The sequence below is a fragment of the Thamnophis sirtalis genome, unplaced genomic scaffold (genome assembly GCF_051295495.1).
Source record: "Thamnophis sirtalis isolate CommonGarterSnake01/CBP01778 unplaced genomic scaffold, rThaSir2_p1.2 scaffold_8, whole genome shotgun sequence".
NCBI classification, from domain to species: domain Eukaryota; kingdom Metazoa; phylum Chordata; class Lepidosauria; order Squamata; family Natricidae; genus Thamnophis; species Thamnophis sirtalis.
The window spans coordinates 79,953,130-79,973,960 of NW_028261388.1; the positions used below are offsets into that span (position 1 = coordinate 79,953,130).

Consider the following 20,831-nt stretch of genomic DNA (forward strand, 5'->3'; position numbering starts at 1 on the left):
GACCTGGCTACCTGAGAGACCGCCTCCTACCATAGAGCCGAGGTGGCGCAGTGGTTAAATGCAGCACTGCAGGCTACTTCAGCTGACTGCAGTTCTGCAGTTCGGCGGTTCAAATCTCACTGGCTCAGGGTTGACTCAGCCTTCCATCCTTCCGAGGTGGGTGAAATGAGGACCCAGATTGTTGTTGGGGGCGATATGCTGACTCTGTAAACCGCTTAGAGAGGGCTGAAAGCCCTATGAAGCGGTATATAAGTCTAACTGCTATTGCTATTGCTATTTACTTCCCAACGACCAACAAGATCACACAGGTTGGGCCTCCTCCGGGTGCCGGCTGGCGATTCCCTGGGGGAGGGCCTTCTCTGTTGCTGCGCCGGCCCTGTGGAACGATCTACCTGCAGAGATCCGGACCCTTACCACTCTCCCGGCCTTCCGTAAAGCCGTTAAGACCTGGCTCTTCCGGCAGGCCTGGGGCTGTTGATTGAGATCCAGTCCCGCTTAGATGGAATGGGTGATGTGAATTTTAATACTGTATTTTTTATTTTATTCTATTTTTAAATTTAAATGTTTCTTGTCTGTTGTGAGCCGCCCAGAGTCCCCTGGGAGTGAGCGGCATACAAATCTGAATAAACTTGAAACTTGATTAAGGAGGGGAGGCTGGGCATTGCAGCCATGGTAAACCCCAGATTTATCTATGGATATGATGTTGTTAAGTTAGCTCTCTGTCTAAAAGCTAGTATCATGTATTGGTTCACCCTAAGGCAGTGTTTCTCAACCTTGGCAACTTGCTGGCTGTGGAATTCTGGGAGTTGAAGTCCGGACATCTTTAAGTTGCCAAGGTTGAGAAACACTGCCCTAAGGTATCGAATTCTGGATGGGTCACTCTCAGCCCTAGACTGGAAAATCAAAAAATCATCCATCCATAAATCCATACCAGAAAAATCTATTACAGTCCATAGCCAACAATAAACACACCTTCGTCCTGTAGTTGGTGGATTTCAAATAAAAATAAATGGTGTCACAAGAAGAATACAAATATGAAGTATTAATAGGAACACTTGGCATATTAACAAGAGCCACTTAAAAAAAGAGTACTGGCTCTCATAGAAAATTAATCAAAGGACTTTTGAGAAGAAAATTAAATGTAGGAACATAATTAAAGTCATAAACACTCGGACTGTTCCAACAATTCAATATATTACAGGTAAAATTGATTAGGCACAAGCTCAATTAGACATTCTTCATAGGGAAACAAGAAAATTAATGACTATGAATCATGCTTTTCACCCAAGAAGCAATGTTGACAAACTCTATTGTGCCACTGGGAGAGATTTGCTCCAAGTAAAAAAAACGTTGAAAGAAGAAAAACACTTCTTGAATGATTTTAACATGCACAGTAAGTAATATTTATCGGTAGAAATTTGTAAAGAAAAACTACTGAAGACTTCAAAATAAACACACTATAAAAAGGAATCAATTGGAAATATAAATCTTTTAATTGTGTGTGTGTGTGTGTGTGTGTGTGTGTCTGCGGAGAGAGATAGAGAGGGAGGGAGGGAGGGAGGGAGAGAGAGAGAGAGAGAGAGAGATTGCTAAAAGAAAATCAGGTACAAAATGTCTTGGCTATTGATTGAAAAGTAAAACTTGGTAAAAAAATTTTAAAAAAGAGAGAAAGATTGAAGCAGCAACTATGCAGCATAAAAACAGGTTATATAAACAAGCATGATACATAAGTATTGATTACAGACAGCTCTATTTTAGCCTCTGCATTGGACAGCAACTGCAAATGCAACAATAATAAATTCATTTTCCTACCAATGAGCATATTTATCGCAATAAAAGCCTTCAGTGTGAAACTGATTAAAGTTCTGGTCCTTTGTGGGAGTGGCTTGCTGGCCATGTGACCTGGTGGGAGTGGCTTGACGGCCATGTGACCTGGTGGGAGTGGCTTGACGGCCATGTGTTCTCTCTCTCTCTCTCTCTCTCTCTCTCTCTCCCTTTTCTCTCTCTGTCCCTTTTTCCTTTTCTTCTTTCATCTCTCTCTCACTTTTTCTTTCTTTTTTCTTTTATTTATTTCTTTCTTTCTTCCTTTCTTTCTCTTTCTCCTATTCTCTCTCTCTCTGTGAATCTGTGTGTGTGTGTGCGTGTGTGTCTGTCTGTCTGTCAGTGGTGGGTTTCAAAAAAATTTTGGAACCTCTTCTGTAGGTGTGGCCTGCTTTCCGGGTCCACTGGTGGAACCTCTTCTAACTGGTTCGGTAGATTTGACGAACCGGTTCTACCGAACTGGTGCAAATTGGTAGGAACCCACCTCTGACCACCACCATCATCATCATTAATCTGTCTGAGCAACATAAATGATTACCTTGCAGGGAATAAGGCCCCGAAGCATATTAATGCTTTGCATGATCACAAAGGCTTCTAGCATCTCAATCTTGTATTCCAAGGACTGAATACTAAACCGGTAAAGCTCAGGAAAGGATGCGGTGTACAGTTGGCGCAAAATATCTGCTTCCTGTGGGGAACGCTTCTTCAGAAAACCCTGTCATAATTGAAAGCAAATCACCATCAGACTTTTGAAATTGTTATTCAAATTTACCAGATCGAACAACTAGAGTTTAGTTTCAATCCTCTTGTTTTTTTTTATTTTCTAGAGAAAAAATACTTTTTTTCCCTCAAAACATTTCATTTGGGCAGGAAAATAATTGTCTATACTTGAGGCAAATGTTTTATCTTATCTGCTTCCCAGACAGGTGATAATACGATGATGAAGATTAGCCTTATCAGATGCAATTTTTATATTGGAAAACATTTAATAAAACCATCAAATACTAAAAAAAATGTCAATGGTAATCTAAGTTGGAACACAGTAAATCAGTGATTCCCAAACTTGGCAACTTTAAGACTTGTGGACTTCAACTCCCAGAATTCTCCAGCCAGCTCTGCTGGATGTGGGGAGGAAGTCAACATGAGATAATATTTTACATGCCACCCGAACTCTTTAGTGACAGCGACTCAGAAGAAGATGACTAGATGATCCTGTCACACTCTTCATAGCAACTAAACCGGATTGAATGTCAGACCACAGATAAAATGAGTTCCCAGTAGCTCAAGAACCTGATCTAACCTCATTAGTACAGTCGCCCTTCTAGGAAGAGACAATGGCACCAGACTGAAAATCTGAAACACAATCTTTTAAGACTTCAAAATTGATCAACAGTACTTTGAATTGGGAAATACTACAAACACTAGTATCCCTAACTGATTAAGAATAATCAGTTGTATAGCATGTTACTGTAATTCACCTTAGAGGTCACCAACATACGGATATGGTGATCATATTCCTATAGAAGAATCTTGTACCAGAGTTGATAATGACTTTACTTAGAACATTATAGCTGTAATGTTAAATGTTAAGGCGGTTAGTAGTTGACATTATTGGTACTTAGTAGCTAAACCCCTGAAAGTCATGGCTGTGGAAGTGCATACACCAATTTATTAGAAAGCTATATGTCTATTCAGAGGATGTTACAGATTTTTCTATAATTGCATTCATAATCTAATTTTGAACAGTCTGAAAGCGATGCACGATACGGTTTGAACTCGTGAAAGCAAATATACCTCAAGAACAGGGCTCCAGTTGAGAACAGATGAGCTCATAAATACCATGCCGTTCCTTGACACTGTTGCCGGAGAAGCGTTGTCAATATTATGAGGCTCAAAAACAATTTTACAGTTTGGTGCCATGGGGATCCGATCTCCATTAGCCAGGGTCAATGTTTTGTTATCATCAAGCACCGAGTTCAGATTTTCAATCCAAATGGCATCAACAGGGCCATCGAGGACAATCCAGATGTGTTCCCCTATACCCAACGGGGAGAAAACATTTCTTGTAAAGAGATCGTTTTGGGATACAATCATTTTCCTCATCAGGAACATGATTAAAAAGCAGAAACAAGAAAGATTAATTTGCTGTGTGATATTTATGGTCAGCTTCTCAAGTGGTTCTGAAGATCAGTGGATGATCTTAGACAAGTTCCTACTTAAACTTGCAGAAGTCTCTCTCAAATATGTTTTATTTTCATTTTCATTTCATACAGTCACATATATACTGTGCATGACCGGGGCCATATAACGTTGAGCAATAAACACAGCCATCTTTGTCAAAAATACTCCCCAAAATACAAACCCAATATACCACTTCAACCCTCCATACACCCTTTCTTTCACCCCCCTCCAACTTTCCTTTCTCCCCTCCAACATTCCCCTCTCCTACTTCCCCTCCCCCTCTATCACTCCTTTCTCCCAATACACTCCCTCCCTTCCATCTCACCCTCCTTCCGATCCTCTCTCCCACCCTCTCTACCCCTCTTTCTTCTTTCCCTCTGCTCCTCCCTTCGGTGTATTTCTACTATCTATCAATCTAAACTTGCAGAAGTGAATGCTAGCCAATGCCATCTGGCTACCACCCGGGGGAGGGCCTTCTCTGTGGCAGCTCCGGCCCTTTGGAACGAACTCCCCGCAGAGATTCGTACCCTCACCTCTCTCCAGGCCTTCTGAAAAGCTGTTAAAACCTGGCTGTGTCGGCAGGCCTGGGGTCGATGAGTTCCCTTCCCCTCTCGATTTGTGTGGCTGTTGGTTGTTTCTAAATGCTTGTATTTGTAGTTTTTTGTTCCCTTTCCCGCCTTGGGTTTGTGCGCCGCCCTGAGTCCCGCTGGGAATAGGGCGGCATATAAATAAAACTAAACCTAAACCTAAATGCAGAAAAGTCTCATTTATATCATTTCTTTCGCTGGCTCTCTCTAGCAATTCCGAAAAGCACAAAAGGAGTATTCTATTTTAACAGTAATAGATTCTATTTAGTAGGAATAGATTTCTCAAAGCAAGTAATATGCTGGGGAAACATTACTAACAAGGTACTTGACATTTTTATTTTACATGGAAAACCCTTGACAGGTGACACCTAAGCAATGAAGAGTCATCCTATTCTTTTTCCCCATCTATCAAAGCTGCCATTCAGCAATTTTGATAAGAACTGATTCTTTTGCACCCTCTTTCCTAGTCTGCGGGGACAAAAAATATCCACACGTAGTGAGCAGGCTAAGGTTGCTAATTAAAAAAAAAGATGTTTAAACTTGGGGGTGGGAGGAATGCAGAGAAGAGCAACTAAGATAATTCAAGGCCTGGAGATTAAAGCTAAGACTAAAGGGAAGGACTAGGGGTGACATGATAGCCGTATCCCAGTATTTGAGGGGCTGCCACAAATAAGAGGGGAGGGTCAACTTATTTTCCAAAGTACCAGAATGCAAGGCAAGAAACAATGGATGGGAACTAATCAAGGAGAGAAGAACCTGGAATTAAGGAGAAACTTCCTAACAGTGAGGATAATTAACCAGTAGAACAGCTGGCCTTCAGAAGTTATGCTTTATCACTGGAGGTTTTGAAGAAGAGACTGGACAGCTGCCTATCTGAAATGGCATAGGGTTTCCTTCTTAAGCAGGAGGGCTAGGACCTCCAAGGCCCCTTTCAGATTCTCTTCTCCTCTTTTCTCTCTCTTCTCTTCTCTTCCATCCCATCCCATCTTATCCCATCCCATGTTGCTTGTAGCCTATGCGGCTGAAAATGTTGCCTAGTCTTGTTACAAAGACTTGAGGCTTAGCCATGAATTTAAGAATTCTATTTTTCTTCTGCCCATTTATTGGCAGTTCAGGAATCTAAAACAAGAGGGTCACATTATTGTAATAATCAGATAAATACAGCAACCAACTGGAATAGGGGTGTACTTCCCAGATCAGCAGGTCATTTTCCTCGCAACAATCCAACTATGTGGTCTGCTGATAGCTTTGAAGTACAATTTTCAGCATTCTCAGCCATTACCAATTATAGCAATAGCAATAGCAGTTAGACTTATATACTGCTTCATAGGGCTTTCAGCCCTCTCTAAGCGGTTTACAGAGTCAGCATATCGCCCCCCACAGTCTGGGTCCTCATTTCACCCACCTCGGAAGGATGGAAGGCTGAGTCAACCTTGAGCCCGTGAGATTAGAACCGCCGAACTGCAGATAGCAGTCAGCTGAAGTGGCCTGCAGTACTGCACCCTAACCACTGCGCCACCTCGGCTCATGAAACGACTTTATTTATAGTAACATCGGGAGAGACAAAGCGAGTAACCTGTGCTCCAAACTCAACCCTGACTGCTATTGCAACTTCTCCTCCATAATATGCTCCCATGAGCCTCCTCAACTTTCAGACTAGGAGGGCTCGATTAATATTATAACACAGGAGAGAAATGATGGGAATAACTGGATTTTAGGATGTTTTTCCTACGAAAGGAATAATCAAATATAACTCTAGCAATTATAATAGAGTACCCTTCTTGGCCTTTAAAGTTTTCCTCCAAAGAGTGGAGAATATCCCATCTGTCCAGTCATTGGTTGCAACATCAAGGCGTCCAAACATCTGAGGTGCAGTAATGGCCTTTGGATTCATTCTCATTTCACGGTGGGGTTGGCCACAATCTGTACATGCCACAAAGGGAAGATCCATTTGAAACCATTGCTCCACTAGTATAGCATTCTGTCAAGAGGCGGATTTTAGTTCTTTGAATTTGATAGTGCAAAAACATTTTGTGCTTTTGCTCCACTAGTATAGCATTCTGTCAACAGGCGGATTTTAGTTCTTTGAATTTGATGGTGCAAAAACATTTTGTGGGGTTGCAATGTTAAAATTATTCATAGTATATTGGGAACTGAACATAGTATATTGGGAACTTAACTGAATAGTGTTCATTTATTTTCAGCCATCTTAAGAAGGGGAGAACGCAAACTGAAAATAAAGGAATCCTCAAAATTTTAACATGCTACTTGTTGAATTTTTTTTTCTTCAATCTTAGATTTCCAGGTAATATGAGATTGCAATTTACATTTTTCTTTCATCGATACAAATGCCATGCATTAATAGTCCAATAATATCTAAGATAAAACTGTTTTACTTTTGTTCTTTAAATACACAATTCGCATTGGGTGATCAATATAAGGAATGATTTGTGCTTTGCAACTTGTTTCACTTAGAGGTTCTTGAAGTTAATAAAGCATGTTAAATAAGCATTGTCATTTATACACATTTGCAGGACTTTTATGAACATATACATTTTCATGTTGAATATTATTTTAGAAAAAAGTATGAAACTGCTTCAGGCATTGTACACATGTAGGCATCCACCACAGTTAATCTCTTCTTTGTTCATTTTAAGCAAGGGAGACTTGCTGTCCGCTCCTCACCATAATATTACCTCTAGCAAACTTCACTGCAATTAAATTGGTTTTTTTAAAAAAATAGCTTTAGATCTACATTTACAGATTTTGTGCAGCAAAAGACCCATTAGGTGGTAGCTATTACCAATTAACACTGGCTAGCTCTTTGGATTTGAAGGGAATAATAGTTTGAAGCATGTGGGCCATTCTTGCTGCATCTGTTAGCAACTGATTAAAGCAGTTTTGTCATTTCCTGGGATTGGCTGGTCCATTGCCCGCAGCTATGATACAATTCCAGGAAAGGACACATTTGGTTTAAGAAGTTAGCAAAAGGTGCTGCACGTGCTCCAAAGTATCCTTATCCCTTTCAATCTGAAACGCTGCGTAACCTTTCTACAAGTAAATACCTTAAAATCTATTATCTCGCTTAGATGGCGCACAGGATGGCAGGCTTTGAAGTCAGATGCTCAGCTAGCGCGCAGAACTGTTAGCTGAACCCTTGGCACTGTGAAGCCAGCAATGAAGTCACTACAATCTATGGGGGGATACAAAGCTTTGACACCAGTGGTCTACTTCTCCCCATGGCTGGTATGTTTTAAGAGGGGAAGGAGAGAGTTAGAAGCTGGGGGGAGTGGGGGGAACTGTTTCAACAAATAATTGAAGAGGGAAGGATTTAAACTGTTGCTAAAATAGTATTAAATCAAAAGCCTGTCTATTCTGATATATGATCGTTCAGGGAAGAGAAAAAAGAAATCTTCCTTTGCTTTAGCAGTCATTCCCTAAACAGCCAAATGGCCTTTCTTTTTCCCAGCAAATGTTCATTGTGTTTCTCATTTTGAAATCTCACCTGACTGCTGAACTCAGGGTGTGCAAAACCCAGGATTAATCATAATACACCTCTTTCAGCGTCCGATTGCCAATGCACCAGGAACCACTTACTGTTCCAGATATACTTCCCAAAAATTTATGGATCATCCCCAAGATGGTTGGCTAAAAGCATTCTTGGAGAAAAATGGCCCTATCTTTGGGTGTTGCATTTTGTATATTCCTATGCCTTGATCGTACTTTTACATTTTTTTAAAAAAAAGCTTTGGAATTATTACTGAAATAAATTTCTTTAACCCTATCTTTATAACAGCCAATTAACAATTCAATACATATACGTAAAATAAGTGCAAGTGATTTGAGAAATTACTTCTGGATGACCGAGACAGATGAACCCAGTTTAAATGCAGCTTATTTGATTAGACCAAGGCAGTGGTGGGATTCAGCCAGTTCGCACCTATTCGGGAGAACCAGTTGGTAACTTTCTAAGTAGTTCAGAGAACCGATTGCTGGAAGAAATCTCCTATTGTTTTTTCCCACTTTACAGGGCTAATCCTGTAAGGAAGGCAGGAAGGAAACATTCTGGTGTTGTTTCTAGCCTAATCTTTATTGACCTGCTTACAGAAACTGCCTCTCCGGTTAACCCTTGTTACATTGTAACAGCTAAGGCGAAGCGCCCATCGACATGAGTGACCTTGAGTTGGCCATGCCCACCCAGTCACATGACCACCGAGCCCCACCTACCCAGATGGTCATTAGGGCAGAGAACCGGCTGTTAAATTATTTGAATCCCACCACTGGACCAAGGATAGAGATAGCAAAGAGGGCAAATTTTTTCTCATTTTGTGTCCTCCGTGGCATCGTGCTAATGAAACAGCTTTGCAATGAAACTCACTTCATGGTCAGGCTGACCTCACACTACCACTCAGCAATAATTTGTATATATATATTTTTCCCTCTGCAGACTTTTAAAAAAAATATTTTCATTAGAACATTGGCAGGGATCACACAAAGAATTTGGTTATAATAACTATGCTCACTGTCTTTGGCCCATAACAATAATTTAGACAATTTAGTTTTGTGGCAATATTCTAGCATTATAAGGGCCTTGGAGAAAGAAGTCATTGAAAAATGTTGTGTACCTAAAAACAAACTGTAGAAAAGTAGAAAAATGTCTATTGACAGGTTTCGTAAGGTGCCGTTTATTGTGATGTTGAACAAGCAACACATATATTCTCGGTTTAGACTTCTTAGAATAGCGTTAAACAGAATTTTAACGCCCAGCGTTAAGCAAAATTTAAACAACAGCTTAAATTCTGCTGTTGTCTGTGTAACTGGGTTCTCAAACAATTTCAAGAACATCACAATGGCTAAAAAACAAAGAATACTAATCTTTTCAGAAATAATCACATAACCATTTGGGTAAAACTATATATATATGCCCAAATATGGGAGAAAGGTCACACATATATATATATACACACACACACATACTATGTAGTCTTTAAAAAGCTTCCTCTGACTACTAATTTATTTTACCAAAAGGCAAAACAGATTATTTATTTTTTTTACTTATCCCCGGATCAGTTTTCCAGACCTGTCATGGATTTCATCAGTGTGTGAATGCATGTTGTTTTTCCTGCTCCACTAGGACCTAGAGCCATCATGCCATGTCTTACTCGTTGCGTTTCAAAAAGCTGGATAATTTTCAGCCTCCAAGGTGGGTGATTAATTAAGCCAGCCTCTTCAACCTGTCAAAAATCACAACATTAATTACTTTATTTACATAGAATCCCTGCCCTGGAGTTTACCAATATCAATATCAATAGTTAGACTTATATACCGCTTCATAGGGCTTTCAGCCCTCTCTAAGCAGTTTACAGAGTCAGCGTATTGCCCCCAACAACAATCCTCATTTTACCCACCTCGGAAGGATGGAAGGCTAAGTCAACCTTGAGCCGGTGAGATTTGAACAGCCGAACTGCTGAACTGCAGTCAGCTGAAGTAGCCTGCAGTGCTGCATTTAACCACTGTGCCACCTCGGCTCTATACAGGTATATAAATGTTTATAAATGGTACCCTTGCTTTATTACAGCCCTTCTCAACTTGGCAATTTCCAGGCATTGTGACTTCAGCTCCCAGAATTCCACAGCCAGTGCAAGCCATTGTAGAGAATCCTGGGAGTTGAAGTCCACTCACCTTCAATTGGCCAAGGTTTGGGATACACTGCTTTATCAGAATATGAAGAAACTCCTGCTCACATGAATAGAAATTCCTTCCAGATCTTCCCTTTGAACATGTCTGCATTAGGAAGTATGCAGAGAGGATAGGTTTAGGTGAACATATTGGCACTGGGGCAGAAGTGATGTAATTTGTTCAATAGGACTAATATGTTGACCAGTTAAAAATAAAGCATGTCTCCATTTATGCCAGTAAAAAAAATAATAATATTGGATGTAAAATCGCACCTTTTACTATTACTTGGACTAATTTTAACATGTAGTAAAGGTTCTGTTTCTGTGCTATCTACAGCCAATTCATTTTAGATATTCCTGCCAGGATATCTTTACATCTAAGTTGTACTAGCACATATCTGCTATCCTATGAATTTCTGCCAAACTGAATTGTTTCTTAGCTCATAGAATTCAAGGTAGGATTGTGCCTTTAATTACAAACCATGCCTTCATCACAAAACAAGATAGATAGCTAAGAATATGTTATGCTAAGGGAAAACAAAAAAAATAGCAATAGCAATAGCAATAGCAGTTAGACTTATATACCGCTTCATAGGGCTTTCAGTGGTATATACCTAAGCGGTTTACAGAGTCAGCATATTGCCCCCAACAACAATCGGGGTCCTCATTTTACCCACTTCGGAAGGATGGAAGGCTGAGTCAACCCTGAGCCGGTGAGATTTGAACAGCCGAACTGCAGAACTGCAGTCAGCTGAAGTAGCCTGCAGTGCTGCATTTAACCACTGCGCCACCTCGGCAATAGGCTGACTCTGTAAACCGCTTAGAGAGGGCTTCAAAACACTGTGAAGTGGCATATCAATCTGGGTGCTCATTTTACTGACCTTGGAATGATGGAAGGCTCAATCAACCTTTAAGAAGAAGGAAGGAAGGAAGGAAGGAAGGAAGGAAGGAAGGAAGGAAGGAAGGAAGGAAGGAAGGAAGGAGCAGCAATACCATTTAGACTTATATGCCGCTTCACAAAGCCTTTACAGCCCTCTCTAAGTCAGCCTCTTGCCCCCAACAATCCGGGTCCTCATTTTACCCACCTCGGAAGGATGGAAGGCTGAGTCAACCCTGAGCCGGTGAGATTTGAAACAGCCGAACTGCAGAACTGCAGTCAGCTGAAGTAGCCTGCAGTGCTGCATTTAACCACTGCACCACCTCGGCGCTATAAAAAAAATACCAATATGAGATGTTTTTAGAGAAAAAAATACAGGTATATAAATGTTTATAAATGGTACCTGTTTGCTGATGGCAGCTTCTAGCTCTGGATATCCTGCCTTGTCAAGTTGTATACTTGGGAAAAGATCTTCTATCAAACTCAAAAATAAGGGTTCATCTTCATCTATCTGGCAAGAAAAAGTGATAGGAAAATTAGTGCTTTCTATCAGGTAATATTTAACGTAAGTACCTAGTACCAAATTCACAATTTTATACTATACAGAAAAACAACACTTCACTAATCTAAATATATTTCTACTGAGTTGCTGGTAAGAATAATGCACATTTTACACATCTGGGTCAGAGAAAGGGCAGAGCAAATAAAACTGAAACATTATCAAGGTAGGAATTGTTAAAGGAACAAATGATAAGAATTTACAAGGGTCCAGAAGTTGGTGAAAAAAACGTTAACATCTGAAAAAAATGTATTCAGAAAGAGTGGAAAATGAAAGGTAATTGGTTTCAGACCCATCAACTTCCGGAGAGGCAGGTACGCTGTGTGTGAAAAATTATGTTTCAGAAACTATTTGCAAGGAAAGGGAGGAAAAATAACAGCTGACAAACAAGGTGGTTTATAGAAAGTTAGGGTAAGAAAACACTAAATAATGCCAAAAGACAAAATCGGGGAACCAGAGAAAATGCTAGCTCTCAATCAAAACAAGGATTTAAATCAGCGTTTGGAGCAACAGAAGATAGGGAGTAATCTGCTGTATGTTACAGTAGAATGACAAAGGAATTGTCTTGAAAAGAAAATTTGTAGCCTATAATATTCTGACTGATTTCTCCACTCAACCCTCGAAATATGAAAAAAAATAATAATCATTCATTCATTCAGTCACCCATTTGGAAGTTCAGTATATAGTATTGTTCTGCCCCCAAAATAAGCACAAAGCCAATGGATTTTGGCAGACTATTAAAACGACGGTGAAATACAGCAGGAAAACAAATTTGCAAACTAGAAATATCTGGGCTGAACATAAATGACTGTCAGCCCTCCCAGGCAAACGAGACAAGATGAAGTAATTCTATTTTCTTGTCAGAACACATTAACAGAATCTCGCAACTCTGAAGGCACAAAGTTCCTGCCTCCACTTTTAACTACTTGATCCATCTTTCCTACATTTCTTCCTCTGACTGTTAAGCCACTGGGGGTTCCTGCCTCTCTTGCCTTGTTTCCTAGGCAGCATCTCCTTCCCCCAAGGTCATTCATACATTCTGTTGACAGAGACAGATCTTGTAGGAATGAATCTTAATGAATCCAGCTATGGGGCATTCCATAGTTGGGTTATTTAATAATGAAAACATTTTCCTTAGTGTCAAGGTTCTGGGCGTGGGCTCCTCAAATCCTATGTCCTCCATCACTTTTGAAAAACACAGCTTTTTCAAACCAACATAAGCCTTATTTCCTTGTACCACTCTTCTTTCATCTCCCACAAACCCAAGTCGATTTTTTTATTGTTTGTCCAAAATGGGAGTATCAAGAGCCATCAAGTTCACCATCAGTGTTCTAATTCAGGGTTTGGCAACCTGTTGTGGCCCAGCAGGAGCCATTGGACTGCCACCAGACTCCGACAGCGGGGGACCCTATGAGTCAGCTCTGGAGGATGTGGAGGACCCTGGACAGGGTTCCGACTCCGAGCAGGGCGCAGAGAGGCTGGTTGGCCACCAGGAGGTGCCTGAGCCTTGGACCAGTGGGGAGGAGCCAAGGGAGTGTGATCCGGATGCCAGCAGTGAGTTGTTCCTGGATGCCCGGCACCGGAGAGCTAATAGGCCTAAGGAACAGTTGTGCAGTTACAGGAGGTAATTGCACTCAGCTGGTGGTCATTAGGCTCCTCTCCAGACTATAAAAGGAATGCTTGTGAACACACCCCTTTTGCAGAAGTCAACGCAGGAATTAATATTGGAGATTGTGAGCTTGGTAGGCTGGATTGCTGCCACGGCTTATCTGTGCTGGATTGCTGCCCAAGCTTGTCTGTGCCGGTTGGCTGCCAAGGACCTGTCTGTCTGTTAATTAAATGCCGTAACTTATCTTTGGCTTGGAGTGTGTGTTGGTGTGGGACGAGGGGGGTCAGAACAGCAACCTATAGCTCATGGCCATAAGCAACTCATCCCTTGACATTGCCTGGCCAGTAATTTCAAAATCAAGTATCATATTCATCTGGCCCATTATGATCCCAAAAAAGGACTCAAGTTTGTAATTCTGTGTGGACAGCATTATAAATCATAAATACACACACACACACACACACACACACACACACACTACTGCATTCAAGGTTCGCCTCTGTGTAGATCTGCGAACCTTGAATGCAGTATGAAAAAAAAAACAACTTCCAGCTGCCAAGCTGTACGCAAAATTGTCGAAGTGTGAATTCCAGAAGACCTCACTAGATTACCTGGGGTATCGTATCGCCAACGAAGGAGTAGAAATGGATCCAGGAAAAGTAAAAGCAGTGTTGGATTGGAAACCTCCAAGTATGGGATAATGTCAGTGTTCCAAAACATGCCTGCCTTATTAAATTGGAAGTTTAAGCGTAGTTTTGCCTTTGACACGCACACACAAATAATGTGGGTAGTGACTAGTGTACTTTGGTTACTGAGAGGTGTTTTTTTCGTACCTTCATCACCATTTATTTCTCCAATCACAATTCAAGACTCCCCATTTTCCTTTTTGGCTGCACTTCTATCCTTCTCTAGTCCATCCGGTCTCTGGGAATTGGTCAGCTTACAAATTTGATAAATTATCATCTCTAGCAATAGCAATAGCAGTTTGACTTATATACCGCTTCATAGGGCTTTCAGCCCTCTCTAAGCGGTTTACAGAGTCAGCATATTGCCCCCACAGTCTGGGTCCTCATTTCACCCACCTCGGAAGGATGGAAGGCTGAGTCAACCTTGAGCCGGTGAGATTAGAACCGCCGAACTGCAGATAACAGTCAGCTGAAGTGGCCTGCAGTGCTGCACCCTAACCACTGCGCCACCTCAGATCTCTGCTTATTTTGGGATCTAGGCTTAAAAATCTGTGATTGAATATATTTGCTTATTCTCCCCTTGTCACTCTAATGGTCTAAATAAGCTTCTAGTTTTGCTTACAGATTTCTGACACCTAATTAATATATAGATACCTATTGTGGCCTGGCAGGAGCCGTTGGAGCTGCCACCAGTCTCCGACAGCGAGGAGCCCTATGAGTCGGCCCTGGAGGATGTGAAGGACCCTGGACAGGGTTCCAACTCCGAAGAGGGCGCAGAGAGACTGGTTGGCCACCAGGTGGCACCTGAACCTTGGATCAGTGGGGAGGAGACAAGGGAGAGTGATCCAGAATCCAACTGTGAGTTGTTCCGGGATGCATGCCGTCGAAGGGCTACTCGGCGTCAAGAACAACTACGTAATTACAGGAGGTAATTACGCTCAGCTGATGGTCATTAAGCTCCTCTCCCAGACTATAAAAGAGACTGCTTGTGCCACGCCCTTCTTGCAGAAGTCAACGTTAGGGACTAACGAGAAATGAACTTGGCAGGCTGGATTGCTGCCAGAGTTTGTTTGCATTGCTGCCAAGGTTTGTCGGACTTGCTGCCAAAGTCCTTACCTATTTGTTTATTTGGCTTTCAGCCACCAAGAGTCTGGACTTGCTATTAAAAAACATTCTCATTTATGCTTGTCTCGGCTTTCATTACTGGACAGTGGAGGGGGGTCAGAACAGATACCTGAGTCAGAAGCCAGCCTAAGAAAAGGCAAAAGAGCATCCTAAATCAATATTTGAACGGCAACCAATGAATACCATCCAAATGAACCCAAGAGAGAAATATCTAAATTCATGCTTACCAATTTAGAAAGATTCATATCTCTCAAGACACGCATGACAATCGTGGATTCGGTGTCACTGGGGTTTGATCTTTTGGCTGCCCCCAAGGTCCGTAATACTGACAATATATTTCTCAGACCAAAGTCATAATGTACCTACAAATAAGACAAAAGGTTCTAGATATAAAGGAACAAAATTAAAGCAAGGAGGCAACAGACATTCTGGGCTCCAATACCTATTGGCTTAGAAATAAGGACATTGCTTAGTTGAAGACCAGCTACTGAAAATGATAAAATGAACTGTAATCAATAACAGTAAATTATCTTGCCGATAATGTGACGTAATATAAACGTGCAGTAGAACAAAAATATTTTCCACAACTAGCAACACTAATATGTAGAACAAATGTGGAGGTGTATGCATTTGTAACACTGTTAAAATAAAGATTGTTGATTGAAATAGAATTGTTGAATCAACAGGAAACTGATATTATTCTCCATGACTAGTACTATCCTCTCCTGGTTACTTGTAAATAGTGATTTAAAAAGTGTACACAATCGCCTATCTTAATACTGAAATACTAGGGACCTATGGAGACTTTGGTTCAAGAGCCGAGGTGGTGCAGTGGTTAAATGCAGCACTGCAGGCTACTTCAGCTGACTGCAGTTCTGCAGTTCGGCTGTTCAAATCTCACCGGCTCAAGGTTGACTCAGCCTTCCATCCTTCCGAGGTGGGTAAAATGAGGACCCGGATTGTTGTTGGGGGCAATATGCTGACTCTGTAAACCGCTTAGAGAGGGCTGAAAGCTCTATGAAGCAGTATATAAATCTAACTGCTATTGCTATAAACAGAGAAAAGATAAAACCCATTCCATGTACAAAACTGGTCTTATCACACTAGTTTCAAATACTTGGGAAACCAAATTATCTGTTCTATTTTCCAATGTAAATGTTATCAAAAAGAAAGAAAGGAAGGAAGGAAGGAAGGAAGGAAGGAAGGAAGGAAGGAAGGAAGGAAGGAAGGAAGGAAGGAAGGAAGAAAGAAAGAGTAAATGAAAAACAGGTCTCTCTTTTTTTAAAAGGCTGATAAAGTGTATCAACGCTTCAATAAAAATACAAAAGTAACAAATAAAGTATTCCCTTTTTAAAAAAGGAATTAGTTTTCTAGAGAAAAATAATTAATTTTCATTTATTTCGCCACAATACAGTATGTTTGTTCAAGGGCATAGTCCAATACTAGGAGGAAAGAGGACAACCAGTAGTAAGTTGGCTGGAGTTAATTACAACAGTGATGGATGCAAAGTTGGGCAACCTGAAGAGGGCAGATTGCGGCGAGATCACTAAGTCACTAAAAAGTCAACACTAATTTGATATACATAATCAATCATAAGCCAGGAGAGATGTTGCCCTTTCTCAGTTAACAAAACATTCATTAAATATTGTTTGGTATGATATTAAAATTAATGCAGTTCTTTGAAAAAAATATTATCCAAGGAAACAGTGTTTTTTCCCTCTTTGGCTTTGATGCACCTTGCAAAGAAGTCGTATTTAAACTTAAATTCCAAAGGAATGCTTTGAGGAATTACTACAGTGGTGGGATTCAAATAATTTAACCACCGGTTCTCTGCCCTAATGATTATCTCGGTAGGTGGGGCTCGGTGGTCATGTGACTGGGTGGGCGTGGCCAACTCAAGGTCACTCAAGTCGATGGGCACTTCGCCTTAGCTGTTATAATGTAATAAGAGTTAACCGGAGAGGCAGTTTCTGTAAGCAGGGCAATAAAGATTAGGCTAGAAACAACACCAGAATGTTTCCTTCCTGCCTTCCTTACAGGATTAGCCCTGTAAAGTGGAAAAAAAACAAAAGGAGATTTCTTCCAACAATCGATTCTCTGAACTACTTAGAAAGTTACCAGCTGGTTCTCCCGAATAGATGCGAACTGGCTGAATCCCACCACTGAATTACTACCTAGTTTTTTGTTATTTAGACTGTTAAAATTGCTACGCGTCTGTAAAAAAAAACAAATACACTTTTGATGAGCTATTCCTTGACCTCCAAAATGAGTCTTAAGGTTCCTCTGTAACATTATCATTCCTAAGAACTTCATCTCAATAGCTGCTGGCCTCTACGGCATTTAAATTCTTACTTCCTGCTTGTTGTTTGGGCTATTTGCAGAACAGAATTATTCATCAAAGGTCATTTCTCCCACCTGCTTAGACAATTGTTCCTCACAGAGTTTATACAGAGTGAAGAACTTCCTTGCAAGCACAATGTTATCAATGAAGCCACAACTAGCCAATTTGACACGGATGATGATCTGGCGATCAGGAACCATCATTGCCACTGAGCGGAAGTTGATTTTCAGGTTTTCGGGCAACTCTTGACGACCAGCATACCCAGGATTCTAATTTAAACATAGCATTAAACATAGCATTATTAACATACAATTAGACTCCAGACATAATGTTCAGGATTTTACAGGTTCTACTTTGCATCTCCCGAATAGGTGCGAACCGGCTGAATCCCACCACTGGTGATCGGTCATAAGAATGGAACAACTGCTGTGGTGCTAAAACATTAGTAACTTTGGGTCTGGATTATAAATACTTTTGAGGATGGTGTCAGAACTTTGAATTGTCGCTAACTGAACCGTCATAACTTAAGGATAACCTGTATTTTAGGTCAGAGCTGAAAGTTCTAGAAAAGTCTTAACTTTTCCCCTTATTTCATATGTGATGTTGGTAAACCACTGCATTTGGAGTACTCACCATTGTCAAAAAAAGGCCAAATTCAGGATTCATTTCTACATTATCGCCATCGGTGAAAATGAAGTTCTTCTTGCGCTCTTTCTTACAAGTCAAAACAATCGCGATTTGCTGGGCGGCCACAGACAGCACTGGCAAATCAATGCGGTTAAATTCATCAAAGCAGCCCCAGGATCCAGACTGAGCAAGCCCTTAAATCAGAGGAAAGGTTAATATTAAAAGGAGTCAGCCCTGCGCTCCTTTTGCATAATTAGACATCAAATCACAGTGTTTGATAAAGAAAAAAGAAGTTAAAGCAAGTTCAGAGAAGGCTAGAGCTGAATTTATGATATTTAAAATGTGCTTACTTCTATCAGATAAAAGGATTAAAATCAAGGTGCCAGAAAGGAGCAAATGACTTGTCATTCTGGGCAAACTGTTGAACTAGATAACATTTTTCCCCTTTTCCCTTTAGAGTCTTGTATTTTTTTTTTAACTTTGCTTTTAGCCATTCCTGTGCTTTATTACTTAGTACGAACCTCTTATATAAGATGATTAGCTGCGATTCATCTGAAATGGATGCAATTAAGCACAATAGACACACTTGGTAATGGTTCGCTGACAAATGCGTGCTCGACAACAGCGCGACTGACAAAACTGCGGTGAGAAAACCGCAAGTTCTAAATCGCGCCGACGAATGAGCACAGAAGCGCGCCAACAACAGTGCGCCGACAAAAGCGCACCTTCAACAAACAAGTAATTTCCTCAAGTTCTAAACCTAACCCTAACCCTAAACCTAAACCTAACCCTAAACCTAACTCTAAACCTAACCCTAAACCTAACCCTAACCCTAACCCTAAACCTAACCCTAAAGCTAATCCTAAACCTAACCCTAAACCTAAACCTAACCCTAAACCTAACCCTCAACCTAACCCTCAACCTAACCCTAAACCTAACCCTTACTTTAACTGAAATCCCTAAACCTAACCCTGAACGTAACCCTTACCTTAACTGAAATCACGCTTTTGTGGGCACGGTTTTGTCAGCGCGTTGTTGTGGGCGCATTTATGACGTCGCGGTTTTCTCGCTGCGGTTTTGTCGGCGCGCTTTTGTCGTGCGCGCATTTGTCGGGTCACGCTTGGTAATAAGCATGTCCTACTTGTCCTATCTTTGGAGCATTGGTTTTGAACACGTGCACTTTGGAAAGCAAATATTGTGAGACATTTGTGCCCCTTCCCTTCCTGCCCCAGGATTTTCAGGCCAATCTAGAATCAACATACTCTCATTTTCATTCATATCCAAAAATTGACACATGCTGTTCGCCCATTATTGGTACAATACTGATTGTTACAAAAATGTCACTTTCCATAATAAAAAATATATCCTGACCTTTGAAAATTCTTCCCAGACCTCGAAAATCCATCTGGTCAGAACAATTGAAAACCACAACGTATTTTCCAAGGCACCTTCCCATATCTTTCGTTGTTTCTGTTTTGCCAGTCCCTGCAGGACCTGCCGGGGCTCCTCCCATGCTCATCCCTAATGCTTGAGCCAAAGTGATGTAACACCTACAAGGAAACAAGGAACAGGAATATGTTCTTCTTATGGACATTTGGAAGACTTAAAGGTATTAAAATGCCAAGATAAGATTTGAAGAGGTAGTAAAAAAGAGAACGGTATTTTGTGGTATCCTCTTACTAGATGTTTGAATGCTCGTTTTAGTGAGTTACAGGATATATTCTGTTGCATAGTATGTTCAATATGGTTTGGCCCAGGCGAACCAGTAGCGGCAGCTGCAGGCAGCTCCACCCTGACATAATGCATAAGCACTGCACATGCGCAGAAGGTGGTGCACATGCGTAGACACAGCACACACAGCTTTACATTTGTGAATCGACAGGGAAGGTAAGTGAATCCCACTGGTTTGCTTGGCCTCTCATAGCATTGTTTCTTGAGAACCAATTGTGATGGAGTCTTTTTTATGCTATATTCTACAAATCCAGCTACATTTTCCATCATTTGAGTTGGGGAGGTACATTATATATAATGAGATATGAATATGCTCTATGTTGCCCTCAGAGACAAAAAAAAAAAACCCACCCCAATGTAAAACTCAATATTATGCATAATCTAAATCAGTGACGTGCGGTGAGGTTTATGGCTGGTGAGGCAAAAAGAAAGAAAACGTCTTTTGCCCACCACGCCGCTGGAGTCAGACATAGCGGCAGGGCGGGCAAAAGCCGTTTTCTTTCTTTTGCGGCAAAAGAAAGCACCAGCCCGCCAGCAGAGGATTTCGACTCTGCTCTTGCCTGCCATCATGAAAATGTAAAAATGTAAAAGGAAAAAGGCAAGAGCTGCTGAGGTCAGGCTGGATTAGCTGCTGCCAGAGTCCCTAATGGATGACTCTGCTTGACTGTTTAAAAAAAGCCTCTTAAAAAAACGCCCTCTATAGGAGGAGGCAAGAGAACCACGTGCCTCATCTACATAAGGAATTTTTCGGCTTTTAACCCTTGCTTAACTCTGCTCGAGTGATCATAAAGTCAGACTAGATGAGACACATCGTTCTCTTGCCTCCTCCTGTAGAGGGCACTTTTTAGAGGCTTTTTTAAACAGTTAAGCACTAAGCAGAGTCATCCACTGTGACTCTGGCAGCAACTAGCTCAGCCTTTTTCCTTTTACATTTTTCTTTTCTTTTCATGATGACAGTGGTGAGGCTCTGCCTCCCCTGCCTCTCCTGACTGCACGTCACTGATCTAAA

The 20,831-nt window shown here is 41.1% G+C and overlaps 1 protein-coding gene across 2 annotated transcripts in view; it reads right to left on the reverse strand.

The window, feature by feature from the left end:
- The window catches only part of DNAH5 (dynein axonemal heavy chain 5), a 202,374-nt gene that overhangs the window by 100,172 nt on the left and 81,371 nt on the right, over positions 1-20,831 (reverse strand). For both annotated transcript variants that reach the window (XM_087721975.1, XM_087721976.1), the window contains exons 36-44: positions 19,463-19,641; positions 18,098-18,285; positions 17,539-17,733; positions 15,351-15,485; positions 11,548-11,655; positions 9,670-9,823; positions 6,366-6,512; positions 3,616-3,857; positions 2,360-2,536 (exon numbers count right to left, since the gene is read on the reverse strand). In XM_087721975.1, coding sequence (XP_087578101.1) covers positions 2,360-2,536; positions 3,616-3,857; positions 6,366-6,512; positions 9,670-9,823; positions 11,548-11,655; positions 15,351-15,485; positions 17,539-17,733; positions 18,098-18,285; positions 19,463-19,641 — 1,525 coding nt within the window. The remainder of the gene's footprint in view (positions 1-2,359; positions 2,537-3,615; positions 3,858-6,365; positions 6,513-9,669; positions 9,824-11,547; positions 11,656-15,350; positions 15,486-17,538; positions 17,734-18,097; positions 18,286-19,462; positions 19,642-20,831) is intronic.